The sequence below is a fragment of the Atheta coriaria genome, unplaced genomic scaffold, assembly GCF_025399875.1.
Source record: "Atheta coriaria isolate IRGN ID8LTWV9N9 unplaced genomic scaffold, Caltech_Dcor_3.1 hic_scaffold_9_pilon, whole genome shotgun sequence".
NCBI classification, from domain to species: Eukaryota; Metazoa; Arthropoda; class Insecta; order Coleoptera; family Staphylinidae; genus Dalotia; species Dalotia coriaria.
In genome coordinates this window covers 9429156-9448752 of record NW_027045451.1, presented here as the reverse complement: position 1 = coordinate 9448752, position 19597 = coordinate 9429156, and the positions used below count along the sequence as shown (strand labels likewise).

General features: G+C 34.1%; 2 protein-coding genes and 3 long non-coding RNA genes across 9 annotated transcripts; 3 read left to right on the top strand and 2 right to left on the bottom strand.

Moving 5' to 3' along the window:
* Positions 1–1797: 1797 nt before the first annotated feature.
* LOC135798353 (orexin/Hypocretin receptor type 1-like) lies at positions 1798–19421 on the bottom strand. Of its 5 annotated transcripts, none has more exons than XM_065311181.1 (9): positions 18766–19421; positions 18522–18711; positions 16483–18399; positions 6420–7254; positions 4215–4362; positions 3293–3517; positions 2546–2699; positions 2363–2475; positions 1798–2153 (listed from the first exon to the last, which is right to left on the bottom strand). In XM_065311181.1, the coding sequence occupies exons 4-9, from the start codon at positions 7191–7193 to the stop codon at positions 1990–1992; spliced, it is 1578 nt and encodes a 525-aa protein (XP_065167253.1). In that variant the 5' UTR covers positions 7194–7254; positions 16483–18399; positions 18522–18711; positions 18766–19421; the 3' UTR covers positions 1798–1989. The 5 variants fall into 5 exon arrangements, with proteins under 5 accessions (XP_065167253.1, XP_065167252.1, XP_065167250.1 ...); XM_065311180.1 differs by having other exon boundaries at positions 18498–18711; positions 18772–19421; XM_065311178.1 differs by having other exon boundaries at positions 18772–19421.
* Positions 4461–6405, bottom strand: LOC135798357 (uncharacterized). The gene has a single exon (XM_065311185.1). It carries the CDS (start codon positions 5908–5910, stop codon positions 4666–4668), a length of 1245 nt encoding a protein of 414 aa, XP_065167257.1. The 5' UTR covers positions 5911–6405; the 3' UTR covers positions 4461–4665.
* LOC135798380 (uncharacterized) lies at positions 10096–11315 on the top strand. Its single transcript, XR_010549699.1, has 2 exons — positions 10096–10417; positions 11105–11315. It is a non-coding gene; the product is annotated as an uncharacterized lncRNA (long non-coding RNA).
* LOC135798361 (uncharacterized) lies at positions 11441–12025 on the top strand. Its single transcript, XR_010549696.1, has 2 exons — positions 11441–11718; positions 11783–12025. It is a non-coding gene; the product is annotated as an uncharacterized lncRNA (long non-coding RNA).
* On the top strand, positions 13528–15992 carry LOC135798360 (uncharacterized). The gene is made up of 2 exons (XR_010549695.1): positions 13528–13946; positions 15769–15992. It is a non-coding gene; the product is annotated as an uncharacterized lncRNA (long non-coding RNA).
* Positions 19422–19597: the final 176 nt, after the last annotated feature.

The window sequence follows — 19597 nt, the reverse complement described above, 5'->3', positions numbered from 1 at the left end:
ATTTTTCAGCTAATTTGTTGGGGTGCACAAGCAGTTACTAGAAAATCATTTAAACATAACACAGGGGAATACAACTGAGCGACGCGGAATTCATATTTAGACTTCAGGAAATGTTTACCGGCATTTTTACAAGAGTAATTGAGTTTATAACCAGCTTACAAAAGTTTAAACAGATGCCAATCCACGTATAATTTCAATACTTTGATATGTTTTGTTGTTCTATATAAATAAAACGATTTTTATGGTTTTGCAATATTTTGTGTTAAAAATTCGAGTATTTTTAAACATTATTGCGCATTTTACTTACGAGTTGTCGTTTGGCATTAAACCGTGCAGTCATTTCCTATCTGCTTTACTTTTGTGCGAGTAAAGCAGCTGAAACCGCAATTCCGGGAAATATCTAAACCTTAGCCTGGATTCAACCAAATCAAACCGACGCGAAAACCCAGTAAAGTTTTTCCAGCTCGGGCTGCGGTCGGTCGGCAGCCTTTGCCAAACGCGAGAGCTTTTCGGTTTTTACATTTCACGAAGAAATAAAATAAAAGCGTATATGAGGTTGTGTTAATGTGGTAGAAAACAAGTTAAACTCACTGTTTCCATCGCAGTAATACAATCAAAACACAAAGCATTACCGAAAATAAAAACGAAAACTAAAATCACCCAAGATAACAATACTAAGCTACATGTATATTCTAAAACCCAAATATGTAAGTTGGGTAGTCTACATTATTTACGTAGTAGTAGTGGTATTAATAGTTGAGGTTATGTTTAGTTAAGTTTTTAGTACCGGGCTTAAATCGTGTAATTTATAGAAGGTACGGTTTTATCAAATGTGCGTGGCCGGTATTTAAGCGGCGTGAAAACGGTCAAATTATGCTTTTAACGATGCGTTTTTCAGCGGTCTGACGCCCGCACAAACATTCCACTCTTGGTAATTGTTTGCTTCGCACCGCAAACGCGCAGTAAATAACTATATTAATCTCAGTATGTAAGTATGCATAAAAAATAACTATGCACTTACACTCACCAACATTATATTTAATATTGGAATAGTAGTTTTAAAAAATGTCGCATTGTACGAGTAATATCATACTCACGGGATTAAATTTGATTATGGAATAACTAGGAAATGGAAATGTACTGATTTAATATGACATGCAACAATTGCATTACATATAGGTAAGAATATGACTAAGCAAATCTTATAAAACTACTTCTTTCGAATGAAAAATAATATTTTGTTTGTTTGTATGTTTGTTACTCTTTCACGCAAAAATGGCTGAACCAATTTTTATAAAACTTTGTAGTATTATAGATTATTTAATAAAATAGAAGATAAAATACTTTTTGTTGCAAAAAATTAAACCGAAAACGTGAAAATTAAGTAATGAAAGATTTTTAATTGATTCAGTCATATTTATAGTTACAAAATTCAATACCCGTGTGACTTATTAGTATTTTTTATTGTTTTTAATAAATGTTTAATAAAAATAAATTTTAATTAAAAATCTCACCCTAATGATATTTGAATCAATGTCACTACACAATCGATTTCGCAATATTTCCACTCAAATAGTCAATTTTAAATTTATATTGGATTACTTGTTTGCACACACGTTTGGATGAAACTGAAAACAGATTGATAGCTGTGGTTTCATCGCGCGTTCTGATTGCGTTTGATAATCTGCAAATACTGGTTTGATGTGACACGGAAACGAATAGTGGCGAATCGAATCGTACTCGCACGTGTGTAATGCAGCGTGAAGTTAGGTGTGACGTGGGGAATCAAACGGAAACTGCGTTTTATATTTATATGTTATGTTATGTTATGTTTTACATTTGATTAGTTTAACAACCAAACAGTAATTTCTCGTAAAATAAACATTTAACCCTATTAATACATTAACTGGCACAGTTTATATAAATTCTATATTAAATACTAAATTTTTTAATGGTTAGTAATTTTTTTTAGGTTTTTTTAGGTTAGGGTTAAGTAGTTGATGTCACTGTGGTGCGATTCGTATCACTCCTGCCCAGAGAGGAACTAAGTGCTTTACGCAATTGTGTTTTCCAAATTGCGTTCAGCTCCACACGAGAGTCTTTCGTGCTTGTTGTGCAGTGAATAGTACGCTTGAATTCTTTTCGGAATTTTTCTAAACATAAAATAATATTATATTTTTATTAGGAAATCATTCAGTATAATATAATTATTTGTTTACTTCCACCTTTACACTGCCACTTTTGCAATGTTTCGAGATACAAAAAGTGGCAATTTAATTACAGACGACCAAAGCCGTGACTAAAGTACTTTAGTCACGGTGCGGAACTTAAAAATTAAATATTTTTGAATTTTTATACTTACCGCTCATAAAATTATAAATTAAAGGATTGAGGGCACTATTGGCATAGCACAACCAATGTGAAATCATGGCAATAGCATTGTTAAAATCACTACTGTGAAGACGCACCATTAACCTATAAAAATAAATAAACGATTTATTTCATAAATTCCTCTGTAATTTATTGATTCTTTTTATCAATTTACCTCATTAGTGATAAAAGATGAACGGGGAAATAACAAATTGCAAACATACCAACGACGCTAACAAGCATCTTCGCTGCCTTCTTGCGTGAACGCAGCTGACCTTTAGTGCTTGCATTCGATACCATTGAGAAATTAAAGTGACGTCCAGCAATACCTGTTTAAGATTTAAAATTGAGAATAAAAACAATTAAATCATTCAATTAATTCGCAAATTAGAAATTACAAAATGCTTCTTTAACCTAACTTTCCTTTTAACCTAAAAATAAATTTTATAATAAAAATGTTAATTTTGCTTTTACTCTGCTCCACAGCATATTTTAGCTTAGAAATTCTATTTTAAGAATCATTTCAATGCAAAAAACCTAAATATATTAAAATATAAAACCCTATTCCTCTATTTTTATTCTGTTGACATTTTGTTGATCCTGAATTAAACTAAAAGCACACTTTAGCTGACAATAGCTCACAACTCTAGGGAAAATCGAGACAATGCACGCGCGTGACAACTCACTACTCACTAGATTTCCCTCTGGCCGGATTAAACAATTGCGCTTTCTCGAAGTGATTTCCGCCTTTCGACAATTCTTCAACGCAATTCACGCTAGTTTTTGTGTGTCGTTTTACTTAAAATTGATTAAATTGCACGAAACGAACCGAAACAAATCACACACGCCAAACAAAACAAACAAGAGAAAGAAATTGTGTTCCGGTTGTAAAAGTTAATTGCTTTCGCAATGTTTGACTCACCGTTGTGCGTGACCGTGCCGGATTGCCAGAGCACACGTATGATTTGCACATAAAAGATGCTCATTAACATCAAAGGCAGAAAGTACAGCAGCAGCATGCGTGATATCTGCACGTTGCGCTCCACTTGGCTGCTCCACGTGGCCACGCATTGGGTGAAGTATACGGTGTCAATGTTCAACTTGTGATTGAAACTTCGCGTTTCATTGACTATCAATTCAGGTATGTCTATAAATAGAATTGGAAATATATTAATACAAGTTAAAATCGTTTTTTTCGCTTAAATACAACAAAAATTCAATTTTTTGCAAAAAAAAATTGAGAAATGGCAAAAATTGTTTAATTACAACTAATTTTTTTCTAAAAAAATATAAGAAATAGCAGAGGAAATATTTTTTTTAATATAAAAGTCGTTCTTAAAAGATTTTTCTAAAAAACTAAATTTTTTGAAAAAAAAATTCCTAAAACTGAAATGTCTCCAAAACTATAAAATATTTCACAATAAAACAAATTCCATGTATTGTAAAATTAATTCTCTATCTCCTAAACATAAAAACTTTCAAAAACTTTTAATTTTCTACCAAGAAAAGTCAAAAAACCATTTTCTCCTTTTCTCTTTATTTTTTGCTCTGAAAATATTCCAAGACACAGTAAGATTAGCACCGTCCACTTTTCCACAATTTACGAGCATTCCCGTGCATTCAAATGAATAATTCAATGCCGTAGTCCTGCGCGTAAAAGTGCAAACAGTCCACCTCCGCCGCACACCTTCTTGTCGCGTAAAATTTGAATACCAGATGTGGCAAAATAGTTTTATGCGCTTTACACCTTCTTTTATTTTCCTCCTACTACTGTTGCTGCTTGCTGCTGGGTACTAACAAGGGGCAAATGCAAGAAATAAGCACTGAACACAAAAAAGACTCACCCAGGCATAAGGACACCAGCCAGATGACGCAAATTGCAGTTTGCGCGCGGCGCGTCGTCGACTTGAAGCGCAGCGGGTAGCAGATCGCGTACCAGCGATCGATCGAAATGAAGGTTAGCGTGAGCACCGAGACGGTCACCGATACCGTCTGCAAATAACAGCAGTGCAATAATATTAAATCCACTTTTAAACGCGTGAAATTCGATGAAAGGTAAAAAAATAAAGGAAGTTTTGTTTTCGTGTTTGGAAATGTTTTACTACTAACGCCACCTATTAATAAAAAGTGTACAAAAGTACATTACAATTTAATCTTTCCATTTTTTTTATCTTCAACTGGATAAATTCATGAATTTTCATAAGAAAACATAAGAAATAAACGAATTATGTTTTTATCTTTTAAAACTTTTACAACTAACGCCATCTATCAACTAAAAGTTTATATTTATGTCCACTATAATTTAATCTTCCTAATTTTTTTCTTCAACTTAACAAACTCATGATTCCTCGTTGGATCAATCTTCTTAAAGAATTCATCGACACTTTTCTTATTAATGACAACTTTCTCGTCCTGAATCTCGCAAACTTTCTTCGCGTATTCCTCCTGTTTCTTACTGACATCATCCAACTTTTGCAGAATAGCCACTTCCATTTGTTTCTGCTCACCGTGATCCGCCTTCAGATCCTTGTGCAGTTCTATCCTACTTGTCATAGCTTCCTCGTGTTTGACATCTCTATCAACCTGAGCGCGATCTTCAACAGTTTCTATTACTTTAACCAACTCTTCGTGTTTGTCTTGAAGGTCAGCTTTTATTGGATTGAGCCTTTCAACGCAATACTGATTTATCTCATCATAATGCTTTTGAAATTCATACGGGGAAAACGTATAAGGTGTTAAATCAAGGTTATGTTCATGATAATCACACACATCGTAATTTTTTCGAAGATATTCTTCTGTTTCAAAGGTGAAACGGTGTCGAAAACCGTATAAATCAACTTTGGACTGGGTATTGATGTAGAATAAATTTTTATCCGGTAGGTATACACCGACTTTCGTATAGATGTCGCTGCTATTCCATGTTTTATGTTTTGATTTTGATTTTGTAGACATTTTTACTGTCCTACCAATTTTCATCAATCCTAAATCATGTAGTAAACCACCACTATTCTCAACGATAGCCTCAATCATTGTTTTCTGGTCTAAAATTGAGGTTATGTTGTAATCAGCACCTAAAATGGCTGAAATAAGTCGCTCCGCTGCATCGTATGCCAATTTTTCGATTGCGCGTGTAACACCACCCTTGCACGTCACTTGAATAAACTGTTTTTCATAACAAACGAATAACTCATACGCAGTTGAGAGATAAATCTTCCTGGAAGCTTCCGGGTTCTTCGCATGATGATAAACCAGCTCACACAATCGATACGCGTCGGCTTTGTCCGATTTATTCGCGAAATACTTTTCGCCTTGCGTTATTGCCGCGCTGATCGGTTTACCGATAGTTGGTATTGCGGATGCACCGTTGGCTAAAACTGTCATGGCCGTCGAGGTTTTATCAGCACCGTTGGAGTCTTCTTCCAGGATAAGAAGATAAAAATTAAAACGTGCTTCCAAACGGCGTATGAAATAAAAACAGAAGTCTTTCATTCGATCTGTGATGATGGTTGTATCTTCGAAGAGTAGCTGTGAAGACGCCATGTTTTTTTCTTGTTCTTAGCACTTTTTATTAGTTTTTAAGAAGTTTTGGTTTAATTTGAGTTTATTTTGAGGCTAAATTACAACTGAACACAATATTATTCAATTTATCAAAAGAAACCGACGATTGTAATTGTTATCTTATCACTGTGTTGATTTCAAGGCAGTGTGAACTCGACTGAGTTGAAATTCGTTCGTGATGGGCGCGTCCCCACTTATTTAATGCATAAAAACACACAAAAAAAGTGAATATAAAGAAGCACATTATAAAAAATACCGTGTGATTTACACTGTGCACGAAATGTTGTGCAAGACAACATACTGAGTCAGAAAATAAATTCACATGCAAAGAAAAAGCACATCACGGTATATTTTTATCTTTAAACCACAAAATATTGGCTGTGTGACAATGAAAACTAAAAATAAATAAAGTCAACTTGAACTTTAAATAAAAACACTTTCAAGTAGCGCCATCTATGAATAAATTACTAAAACATTTTTTCATTGCTTACCTGTAGATATAGAACGACTTTACACATAACATCCCCGAAAAACCACGTGGATGTCACATCCCAAACCAGTGTAGGCGGCAAACAAAACAAAATGACTAGAAAATCAGCAACAGCCAAGTTAACAATGAAATAATTCGTCACCGTACGCATGGCGCAGTTACGGTAAACCGCCACGCAGACCAGTGTGTTGCCTAACAACCCCACAACAAAAACCACCACGTGACAAGCGATCAGCACCCATGTCCATATCCTCGGCGCTATATGTTCGTAAATCTTACAATAATAAATTTTTACTTGTTCTTCATACGGTTTTCCGAATAAAGCAGCGTCTAGATCATCCAGATCATCACACTTGGAAGTATTAATATTATTTCTAGTGGCGTTGGGCGTAGTGGTAGTTGATACCCTTTTTGTTGAAGTTTCCTCGTCGAGATGGTTGGGCGTGATGCGTTTGGAGGGTGGTGGAGTGTTGGCGTTTAGAGTTTGTGAAATAGTATCGTGTTCGATGGTTGGAGATGGAGTTGGAGTTGGAGTTGAGTGAGTGGATGCGGTAGCGATGACTAATGTATTGGAAGTGCTGTCAGGAAGCAATGGAACGGATTGTGACTGCAAAGCGGCGGTAGCGGGATTGGAATTGTGATTGTGATGGTTGGACGTGAGAGAATGAGAGCCAGTTGAGACGGTGGGGACGCTGTGTGTGCTGCCGAATAAAGTGATAAGGAATACGATTTTTAGGAGGAATCCAATTAGTGGCATTCCGATCGGCGCGGCCATGACGAATTTAATTACGATGACATTTCCTGGTGATTATTTTGAAGTGCGAGGCAAGGCAAATCTGAAATGATACATTAAACGTTTTTTAATGCTAATTTCAAGAGGTGTACTTGAGAAATGTTTGTTTTTGATTAGAAAATTTAAAGTGGTTACAGAAATTGAGATATAAACTGAAATATTTATTATTTTAGTCAAAAATTTTGGTTTTGCGATTTTTTTTATTCGGTTTGATTTCATATTTTCTAGTTTGTTTCTAAAAATAAAAAATCCATAATACTGATAACATTGATACCATAAAAATATTTTTTTTGTTCCGATATCTGACTGTTAATGCAATAATTTTCAGAAATTTGCATATTTTGATAACAATGCAATGTTCAGCATCATAAATATTTCCCCTCTCGACCGAATTAATATCACATGATATAATAAATTGCTCATTGCTCAGTGGGCGTGATAAAAATGATGATGGACAATGCAAACAACCGCAAAATAAAACAAAACACCGCGAATTACTCAAGTAGAATTTAGATTTATTCAAATTTTACTTGTTTTATGTTTGTTTGTGTCGCTGTAACTCAAAAACCACTCAAGCAATTTTGATAAATTTTGGTTTTGGGATATTTTAGACCCAAGAGATTAACATAGACTATTTTTTGTTGCTAAAATATAACTTGAAGGGTGTGAAAAATAGTTTAACCCGCGGCTTCGCTCGTGAATATCTAAAATAATGAAGTTGTTTCCGTACGCGTCTGTAGTCACAGAAGAAGTAACAATGAAGTAGAATGGCGGGAAGTTTAAAATGGCTGAAAGTATAGTCTATGGAAGTATAGTGTACAGTCTCCATAGTGTAGTCAATTGGATTTGATGTTGACGTAGCTGTCGGTAATACAGTGTGATAATACAGTGTGATGGTACTATAGTACTTAGGTTTGAGCTTCATTGCTGGAATGCTAGATGGCGTTAAAGTAGTCAAATAGCCAGATGCAGAGGTATTATTGGCTAAACAATTTCTTTATTTTATTTAAAAAATAATTTTTTTATTAAATAAAAAGTAGCCTATAACCATTCGGGGACCACTAAGGTGTACAAATTTTCATGATGATCCGTTAAGTAGTTTTTGCGTGACCACTAAGAATATGTGTTAACAAACTTGAACAGCCGCACTTAAGTTTTCATACTTTGCACTAAGAAATTCATATTATGCACTATAGATTGTATAACTTATATTTTAATACAATGCACATATATATTCAGGTTTAAGCTTAAATTTGCTTTGAATCAACTTTTTAAATTGAAACTTTATAATTTGTGGTGGTTAGGTAGGGTACCTTGTTTGGTATTATTTGTGGGGCGGTCGGGGGTCGGGGGTTGGGGTGGTCGGGGGTTGGGGTGGTGGTTAGGTAGGCTACCTTGTTTGGTATTATTTGTGGGGCGGTCGGGGGTAGTGGTGAGGGGTGGTGGGGAGTTGGGGGGTGGTGGTAAGGTAAGCTAAGCTACCTTGCTTGGTATTATTTGTGGGGCAGTCGGGGGGTTGCGGGTGGTGGTTAGGTAGGCTACCTTGTTTGGTATTATTTGTGGGGGGGTTGCGGTGGTCGGGGGTGGTGGTTAGGTTGGCTCCCTTGTTTGGTATTATTTGTGGGGTGGTTGGGGGTTGGGGGGAGGTGGTGGTTGTCGGTTGGGGGTTGGGGGGTGGTGGTTAGGTAGGCTACCTTGTTTGGTATTATTTGAGGGGCTTGATAGAAGGGGCCGGCTAAGAGTACGGCACGAACTTAATACTGCAAGTTTTATAAGTGCATTTTATTCAAGTGGAATTCATTTTTCAAAGTGCAAATATTTATTTTTAAGTTCATTTCTGTATTTTTAAGTGCAAACATTAATTATAAGTGCATTTAATGAATTGACAAGTTAAAAATCGAAAAAATAAAGTTCGTTTAATTGCATGCCTTTATAATATTAGTAGGGATTTAATTAACTAATTTCACATTTTTAAGTATTCTACGTATAATACTAAATCAAAAATGCAGAAAAATTATTTCCAGCAAAAGAGTTTTTATTCCGGGTAATATAAAAGGAAACTAGTCGCATGCAAACGTGGTTTACATCCATATCAATAAATAAGTCGTATTAATATATGATGTGTGTTCGCATGAAAGCGAATAAATCATGCGAGCATGCACAAAAAGGACGCCGTCGTCAATGGCGTCTAAAGGCAGTGAAAAATCACGCATTTCAATCATATCCCCGCGCACATTTCCACACAACACAACACAACACATAAATGAATGAATATTAAATCACAAATTTCATCAATTTTTGTGTCAGGTATTTGCTGCTTCCAATTTAACGCATCCATTACCCAATTTATTTCTGTAAGCTCATTAAAATCGAATTTTACTTCTTGTGTGGCGGTAATTAGAAGTTGTGGCATGCAGTTAGAATGATGAAAGCGCACTACAGCTATTGGTATAATATCATGCCATAAAGTTGGAATGCATAAATGTGTTGCAGGCTGCGAATGCAAATTGTCGCTTGCACATTTGCGCCAAATGTCGCATCGCATTGAATTTCGGTATAAATCACACGTCCCAACGACCGCATACGCGAGCCACGCTTTGGAGATTTGCGCAACAAAGCGGCCATTTACGTGCAAACATGCAAATATTGACTTTATTTATTACACGGCCAAGAAATATTGATTTGATATTGACTTACAAGTCACTTTTTGGTGTAATAAATATAATTTTATCATAATTAGTATTTTAAATGTTGTTTTACTATTAAATAACCTTGAATATTATGTTCATGTGAATACCTGCTTCCAAACCACAACATACTCCCACTATCTATGTAATTTTTAGCTTTGTAACACGTTTTAACCATTTTTAGCATTACAAATTAGCATTGAGTTGGGATTTACAGTTAGTAGTCTCCAAATCATCAACCGGTACTAACAGTTTAGTTAAAGTTTACTTAATTTCATTTTTATTTTTTAAATATGAATACCATGTATAAGTTGATGTTATTAACCTTTGGTTTGGTGTTATTAAGTTTGGAATTTGTTCAATCTCAAAATATTCCAGTGGTGATCAAACAAATAGGATGTGGGACATATTGTCATACTGTGAAATGTGCCCCGCAGACTATTGGCGACTGTAAGCCTAATCAAGTCCTCATCGGGGCTGATCACGATTGTTATTGTTGTGATCGGTGCATAGATTCAGGTAAAAATTAATTGCACGTAATCTATATACATAAAAATGTATTGCTGTTTGTTGGTCTCGCTAAAACTCGAGAACGGCTGAACGGATTTATCTTATCTTGGTCTTGAATTATTCGTGGAGGTCTAGGGAAGGTTTAAAAGGTGAGAAAAATTCGAATAATTGCCGGGAAAATCCTCAAAACAGCTCTTTTCTATAGAATAAAATTTGACATTGAGATTCAATCATAGTTATAGTTAAATAGTTGAATTCGAGATGGCGCGCTGAAGTGCATTATTGACAAAACTTTATATAATTAATTTCTTTAAATTAAAATTGCTAATCTTATTGATAGAATTGACTCTTACTACGAGTATGTCTAGAACAAGAGAGTAAAAACAAATTACATTTTTATTAAACACTGCCGGAACGAAGTCGCGGGCACCAGCTAGTATTTAATATTTATTAATATTGTTTTCAGTCCTAAGTATGCTATTATTTTATTATATCGGCGATTTTTTCGCGCGCTTAGCTACAAATCGAATATAAGCGATGCGTTACCCCCTCCACTTTCTGCGGGTAGTGCGCTCCACGCTCAGTCGAGCCTGAGTCGTCCAACACTCCAGTCGCAGCTCCCTTTATTTTCCCTCTTTCAACCATATTTTGTATTCTTTTACTTGATTTTACTAAATTTTAATTTTTTTTGTTTAGAAAAATCTGATGTTGAGTGCAATCCCGATGACTGCAACCTAGTCGATTGCAACCCAAAAATAACTCCAAGATACTGCTTGGACATCGGAAAAGCATTCGCCAAAAAAGACAGAATCTGTAAATGCTGCGATATGTGTATTACTCCTGTTAAAAAATGCACAAAGCCTAGAAGCTAACCATCGTTCATAAAATACAACAATAATGAATGCGATTTGATATTTTTTTTATTCTCCATTGTTATTGGTTTTATCACAAACCAGTTATTAATTGTTCCTGTTTCCCAATATCCACAACCGCATTGCATCTATAAATAATCATCACAACATGAATTTATTTTGCATTTTGTTGTGTTGTTTTAAAATAAAAGTTTATATTATTAATTATGAGAGCATATTTGTTATTATTGGTAGCAATTTGTGTAATTTGCATCGGGGAAATACAATTTGTCAATATGCAAGCTGTTGGAAGAGTGTATAAAAATACAAATTGTAAGGATTTATGTAAAAAGACGAAATGTTATTCTAAAACAATTGATGAGTGTGGTTTTAACGAAGCATTAATTGGAGCAGACGGAGATTGTTACTGTTGTGATACTTGTATTGATTATCGCAAAGGTAATTTGTTTAAACATTTTTTTCTTTAATTTTTTCTTTAATTTTTTAAATTTTATTTTTTTAGTTAATGAGCTGGGTGATTGTAGCTGCGCCTCATCAAAATGTAATTCAAAAATAACTCCGAAATATTGTTTGAAACGGAAGAAGGCGTTTGTTCCCAAAGATGGCATCTGTATGTGTTGTGACACATGTGTGACACCAATAATATTGTAAAATCATTAAATATACCTAAATATTTAGTGTATAGTTGCTGAAATTTGCAAATATATAAAAGAAATGTGTGAATAAAATAAAGGTTTGCTCCTGACGCAGAACTTGACCCTCGTCGGAATGCTAGAAGAGCTTAAAAGGGCTTGAAGCGGTGAATATCTACGGTTCGCGTTTAACTCGCTTTTTGAAAAGCGGAAAATCCAAAGTAATGGCCGTGATCCACAGCAGCAGAGCACTTGAACTTGATTTATAATACTGCCTGCTGCTTATTCGTACACAGCGGATATAAAATTTTATTTACGGAATAAAGTAAAAATAACAACAAATACACATCACAGACATTAAACTTTTAAAATTAGTTGGTTAATATTAATTTTTTTGTTTAACGACAAAAAATATTTTCATTTCAAGAAATTATGAGCTAGAATATCGAATATAGAATGAGCTAGAATATCGATGATAACATTTGAAATATTGTTGTAGTTATGATCTCAACATCCCGGAAAATTGCAATGCAAACTTTTATAACTTAAGCACGATTTTTCAGCTAATTTGAAGAGGTGCACAAGCAGTTACTAAAAAATCATTTAAACATAACACAAGTGAATACAACTGAGCGACGCGGAATTCATATTTAGACTTCAGGAAATATTTACCGGAATTTTTACCAAAATTATTGAGTTTATAACGAGTTTACAAATAATTAAACACATGCCAATCCACGTAAAATACTAATATTTGGTTATTTTTTGTTCTTCCGTTAAACAACTTAAATAAACATAAAAATCAAAGAATCCCTACCAACATTATAAATGCGAAAGTCTTGATGTTTGTTACACTTTCACGCAAAAACTACTTAACCGATCATCATGAAAATTTGTACACATATTCTTAGTGGTCCTCGAATGGTTATAGGCTACTTTTTATTTAATAAAAAAAATTATTTTTTAAATAAAATAAAGAAATTGTTTAGCCAATAATACCTCTGCATCTGGCTATTTGACTACTTTAACGCCATCTAGCATTCCAACAATGAAGCTCAAACCTAAGTACTAGAGTACCATCACACTGTATTATCACACTGTATTACCGACAGCTACGTCAACATCAAATCCAATTGACTACACTATGGAGACTGTACACTATACTTCCAGAGACTATACTTTCAGCCATTTTAAACTTCCCGCCATTCTACTTCATTGTTATTTCTTCTGTGACTACAGACGCTTACGGAAGCAACTTCATTATTTTAGATATTCGCGAGCGAAACCGCTGGTTAAAGCTAGTTATTTATAAAACTAGTAATTTAATACGATGAATCAGATTATTCTTTAATGTTCTTCTTCTATTCTCGTGTGTTCCGTATTCGTGTTACATGTTACCTTGAATTTGCATATCGCACAATGCCAATGGCAATTTATAACATTGAAACAATGAACCACCTCGTTATTTACCGCTCATTAACATCTTCGACCATTTTTACTACCTAATGCAATATTAATCACCCACCCAATTAAAAATCTCAACATTATTTCTTCATAAATTACGTAATAATCCACACTGACGTCATAATGATTCAACTTTGTTTGGTTCGTTCATCATCAGCATGCTCATGATGCTCAGTATGAATAATCACATTGTTCGGTGCAGACATCCGCAGCAAACAAAGCACAATCGAAATCATTTTGCGCGTAGTCGTATTGTCTAGTTCTGTGTGTTCACCGTGCTAATTTGTTAATTACTTCAAAGTACTTTCGTTACACTCGAGGAAAATGAGTAAAGCAACTAGTATGCGCGTGTTGGTGATGTGTTGCGCAGTTTTCGCGGTCGTTACGGTCGTTAATGGCGGCGTTGCGCCCGAGGCGTCACCGGCGCCATTTATAAAACAAACGGATTGCGGGGATATCTGCTCGCGTGCGTTTTGCGTCGCCAAGAAACGGGAGGAATGCGATTCGAAAACGCAGGTTTTCGTGCCGAGGATGGGGATTGTTATTGTTGCGACGTGTGTATTCCCAAAGGTATATACATATGAGTACATTAATTAAGAAGCGAGTCACAGGTGCGAAGTTAATCAAAAATAGAAATAGAGGAAATAATATGAAAATTTAAATTTATAATAAAATACTAGTGAGGATAAATTAGAATTGCATGTATAAATTATGCACGAGTGTCAAATTACCTTCATCTGCACTTGCTGCTACTAATCAACACTCGAGTTAACATAAATCTATCTAGTGCAGTAAGTTGTCCGATTCATATTTTGTTGTAAATAAGTGCATCGTAACGACATCTAGCGTCATAATATGGAGTTATATTTACTGATGCACTCAGTAACTCACACAACATAAAATACGTTCACTGTACGTTGCATTAAGAACTCCCACTGACACGAGAGTGCCATATTTAATTTGACTTAACTTAAGTCATTGACACAAACAAGCTTCTCTTAAAATTTAATGCAAACAACTTATTTTACTCTTAATTTTAATGTTTTTTTAAGTTTAGATACTTTCAGAACTTTTATCGTTTTTTTTTTTATTTATAATAATTAATATCAAACAATTTTGTTGTCAGAGAAAAAATGACAAATTTAATAAATTTTAATTCAGTGTTTTGTCTATTAAATATCAATATTATAATTTATTTCTATGTGCATAATAGAATAAAATTTAAGAATGCAGCACATTTTATTTTAATACTGCGCGATTCTATCAAAACAAAGCAACAAAGACGCGAATATAATCTGTTTCACGAAATCGCGTGACATCGCACGAAGACGAATCACAGCACGAATCTTCGGTTATCTCAAGATACGCGCACCTCGACTAGAAGTAAACACAAATCTTGTGTTGTGAAATGTCCGGTGAGAATTTAATGCAAATAACTGCATCCTAGCGTCATCTACTTGCTATTCGTAGAGTTACGGGCATCAACAAACAACTGCACAATAAAAACAAGAAATAAATTTAGTTTTTGCTGAGTTTATGCGTAAATAAATGTTGTGAGTCTCAAAAAATTAAATGTGAATAAGTACATCGTCGCGCCATCTCTGCTCTTTTCAATTAACCATGATTTATATTCGTAACTTTAAAAATCGTGTTTTACCATCAAAATACATAAAAACAACGTAAAATCCCACATTTATAAATGAATCATTAATGTAACACATTAAAACTTCCGTTATGGTTGTTAACCTTCTATCCCCGTGTGAATAACGTGATATTCCGCATTTATTCATTCAGTTGAATACAGAACATCGGCATATAAACACTTATTTGACTTTTGATTTTTCTCGAGTAAAAAAAACATGACAAAAATTGTTGTTACATCAGTAATATTTACCGTAGTAATTATATTATGTGTTAATATAGTTATTACAACCAGTGAAGTACTCGTAGACAAGCCAATTGTCAAGAAAACCGACTGCGGCGATTTTTGCTCGCGAGTACGATGCGCTCAGCAGAAACAAGAAGACTGCAATGAATCCACTGAGGTTTTCATGCCTCGTGATGGCGATTGCTATTGTTGCGATAGATGTATTCCAAAAGGTATTAATAACTAGTATGCAACTCAATTTACACTAATAGCCATTAGAAGTACAAGAATTTGCCTATTTTTTCATTAAAACCAAAATAAAAATGAATTAATCAGAGATTTTTATATTTTTTAGTTAAAACTCCTTAGAAATCATACTAATATTTTATCTCCGAGTATTTAGATAGTATGCAACCAAATTTACACAAGTAGCCATTAATTACACACAAATTTGCCTAATTTTATCAAATTTTATCGTTAAACTGCGTATAAAATGAATTAATTTTGTATTTTTCCATTTTTTAGTTGAAACGCCTGCAAGCATCGACAAGAAATGCAAACCCACCGATTGTGCAACAATTAAATGCTACGACGTGCCCTCAAAAGTGTGTTTCGATAAAGGATTGGCATTCGCCCCGAAAGATGAATGTTCATGTTGTGATGGATGCGTCTAAACATCTCCTAACATTATTTACAAAACAACACAACAATTACACATTTACAGTGTAATATTTTATAAAAAAAAAACAATAATAAATATTTAATTAAACTCACGTTATTTGCATCCATAAATTAAATTACTCGACAGAATTCGCAAACAATAAAGTTTCACTCATAATTAATACCCGACCGAATCGCACTAATTCACACCACAATGCGTTTTCCACTCGCGTTCATTACAAACAATATTTCTGCCCCGCAAAAGTTGCGTTTCGCCGATACCGAGCCAAATCGCAATTGCGCCTCGGCGATCGCGAAACGATTTGTAATTTGTCGTCGGATTAATACGGACGTGAGAGTAAGGCACAACGTCGGCGCAATTCGATGCTCGCAAATAACTCACAATGGATCGTAAAACGCCGAGAGGAAAATTTCGATTTTCGCCCGCCGCCGCACAATGCGCGATTGTTAATGCATATTTCGGTCGGATTCTTATCGAAATCCAATGCGGACGAATTTCGCCGGCGAATATTCAGACCAATAAAAATCAATTTTAATACTTTTTATAAATAGACTTACGATTTCCTGCTTCTGCTTTCCACGTTAAAAATAAAGTGAGGTTAGATTAGGTTATGTGCAGTGTAATTCTTAGGTTATAAGACTTAAGACTTGATGATGTTGGAGTGTTAACTGCACAAATCACAAACAATGATTAATTCATTCAAAGAAAGCAGCGAATATGCGGTATTGTTTTAAGTTGTCCACTCGCATTGTTATTGGTTGTTATATTTTGAGCCCGTCGAACCAGCACGTGTTATTGAATGTTATATTGTGTCGCAACAATACAAAGAAAATATTAATTATTATTATGAATCGAGACTCACGTTTGGGCAATGCGGACGATGTGTGTGCAGAGGAAAACCTCACGGAGGCGGCACCACGTATATATTTAAATTTACTTCAAAGTTTACTAAATAAACTCAACTATTATTCGTGAGTGAAGTTAAATAAATGATTCATGTTAGGCAAACCACAATACTTGTTATTTTTCGAGAGAAATACAAAGAAAATGTTGTGGAAATGTACGTGATATTTATATAAACTAACTTTTAAATACTTAACTTGTAATAATATATATTTTGTTCAATTTAATTTTAATAAAACTTTAAGATTTTAAAATATTAAAAAGTTATGTTGGATATTTAATGTATGCAACCAAGATTACGCCTCAACAACTACAACTCCAAAATATATTGTTTTTGATTGAAAATATAACAAATTAAGATGTTTTAGTGCATATTTAGTAATTTTTTGGTCTAATTACTTATTATTTCGTTAATTATGCCTTTTATTGCTTAAACATCCAACCAAATCAACACATTTCCTCAACAAAATTAATCAATTTCAATTTTTAAACTTTACAATTAAATATTTCTCACTTATTGTTGTTATTTTACAACAAACGCACTCGTTTCAACGTCCCACATTACCCATGTGCTCAATTTAACACTCAAATGCCTCTCAATTCATAGTAAAATGTTTTGAATTCAATAAGTTATCATCAAACAAGTCATTTTATCTTGTGTCATGAAAAAACACATTTTCATAATGAAAAAAATCATAAATTTAAATCCTAACTCCATCATAGTGAATCTCAAGTTTAATTTCATCATTTTGTACATTATTCTCCTCATTAATCAGCACCCGATTACTTTGAACACGCTGCAATTCCCGTTTCAACCGATTTTTATCCATTTGCAGTCTCTTAATCCTCATCTTCAACCTGCGCACGCCTTGCTGCATACCCCGCCAGTATTTATAATTGGTCAACATTGAACAAGTCACATAACACTGCCGCTTCACCAGCGCAATCTTCTTATCTCTTGTTTCTAAATACTTGCAATGTCTACACTGATCGCCTACATTACGATGCACCGACTTGCAATGCAAGTGTCGAAACTTATGCGTATCATGCAAACTATCCAGCATCATCAGTGAAGACCAGCGTTCTATCCGTACGCCTGCAGATAAACCTCTACACCACTTAAACTTAGCAAAACGCTCCACAAGTAACCGAATACATTTCACACCGTTAATTGGCCATTTACATAAAGAAATATTCGTTATTTTACGCGTGCCGAAAAACAGGGAGACTTGTAATGCGCTATTGATGAGAATTTGACGTTTCATCACCGGTAAACCATCCTCAACAGTCATTTGTGCGATTAACAGATTAAATTCCGCGAGGTCTTTGATAAAATACATTTTAAAACCTGCAGGGAGTTTGAGTGATGTGTGTCCACCACATATTGAATGCAGAAGGAGTTTACCTACATAGAAATTCATGTGTTGAGTGACATTTGTTACTGGTTCCTCTGGAATTTGATTTCTTGGGTGGTCTTCTTGAAATGGCTCCCAGAAAATGCTGAGATCAGACGGATTTTGATTAAAACTTGGAGATATTGTGCTGGTATGATGTTGATTTGTAGTTATAAACTGAAATAAATGACTTGTTCATTAATTTACTGCGTTTTAACATCAAAACACTCAAAAACATAAAATTAATCAAAATAAAGTAAAAATTATATACATACAGGTATCACATGAACAGGTCTTACTTTATCTTGAATAGGATCTTGAATAGGTTGTTCTTCTTCTGCTTCATTTTCACATTTTATGCTTGCTGATAAAAGGTCTTCAGAAACGTCAACAAACTCAGGATTTGTCTCTTCATAGGGTTCATATTTAATTATTACTTCATCCATTGGTTCTGTTTTTACTTCCATGATAATATTTTACGTTATAGGCCTTGAATATAGGAAAATAACAACTAAAATACTTAGTTTTTGAGAATTTGTTTACATTTACCTGTTGCAGGGTTATAAAAGTTGTTTTTTGCATGAAACTAAGTGCATTTCAAATTAAAATAGCACTATTACTATGTTCTGCATTGTTTATTGTAGTTTATGGCGGAGTAAATCAAGATTTAAATAAAAATGGAAATGAATAAAAAGCTAACCTTGTGCACTTTACGCTTGACGTTACACTCTGTTACCTACTTCACACCCGATGTAATGAAAGTTGCCTATATTCAAACAACTTATCTTGGAATTAATGTAAAGTTAAACAAATTGAATTGAATTATTACGTATAACTACTTATGTACTTTAAACTATTAAGTTATTATGCTAAAGATAAATTTATTTATAAATTAATAATCAATAAAACGCTTGTTTTGTTGTTGTCATAACAATCAAGTTTTTTTAACGAACGACACCATGTAAAAATAGTTGCCTATATCAAATCAATGTTTACTAAAAATTATATCATTTTAAACCCTAATAATGATAAAAAGACAACATTAAATGGTGTCACTAGGTAAAAAATGAAAGCGTTATTTATTCACCAGCCTATTCAATAAGTTATTATCTATTTTGAATGAGTTTTTTATGTTTAAAACTAGTAAAATTGTTAACCTTGAATGACCTGTCAGACAATAATCACTCATGACTTTTAAATGATGTATTTCCTGTTCGGTACGAAATTCTTTAAAAATTGCGCGTTTTATGAATAGAAAGCACTCGAAAATTCAAATTTGCCAATGAATGACATAATTAGGTTAAGTTCACGGCCTGGTCCTACCATCCTGCTGTTCTTGTTGTTCGCGACCACAAGTCCGCGCCCCCCTTGTTCA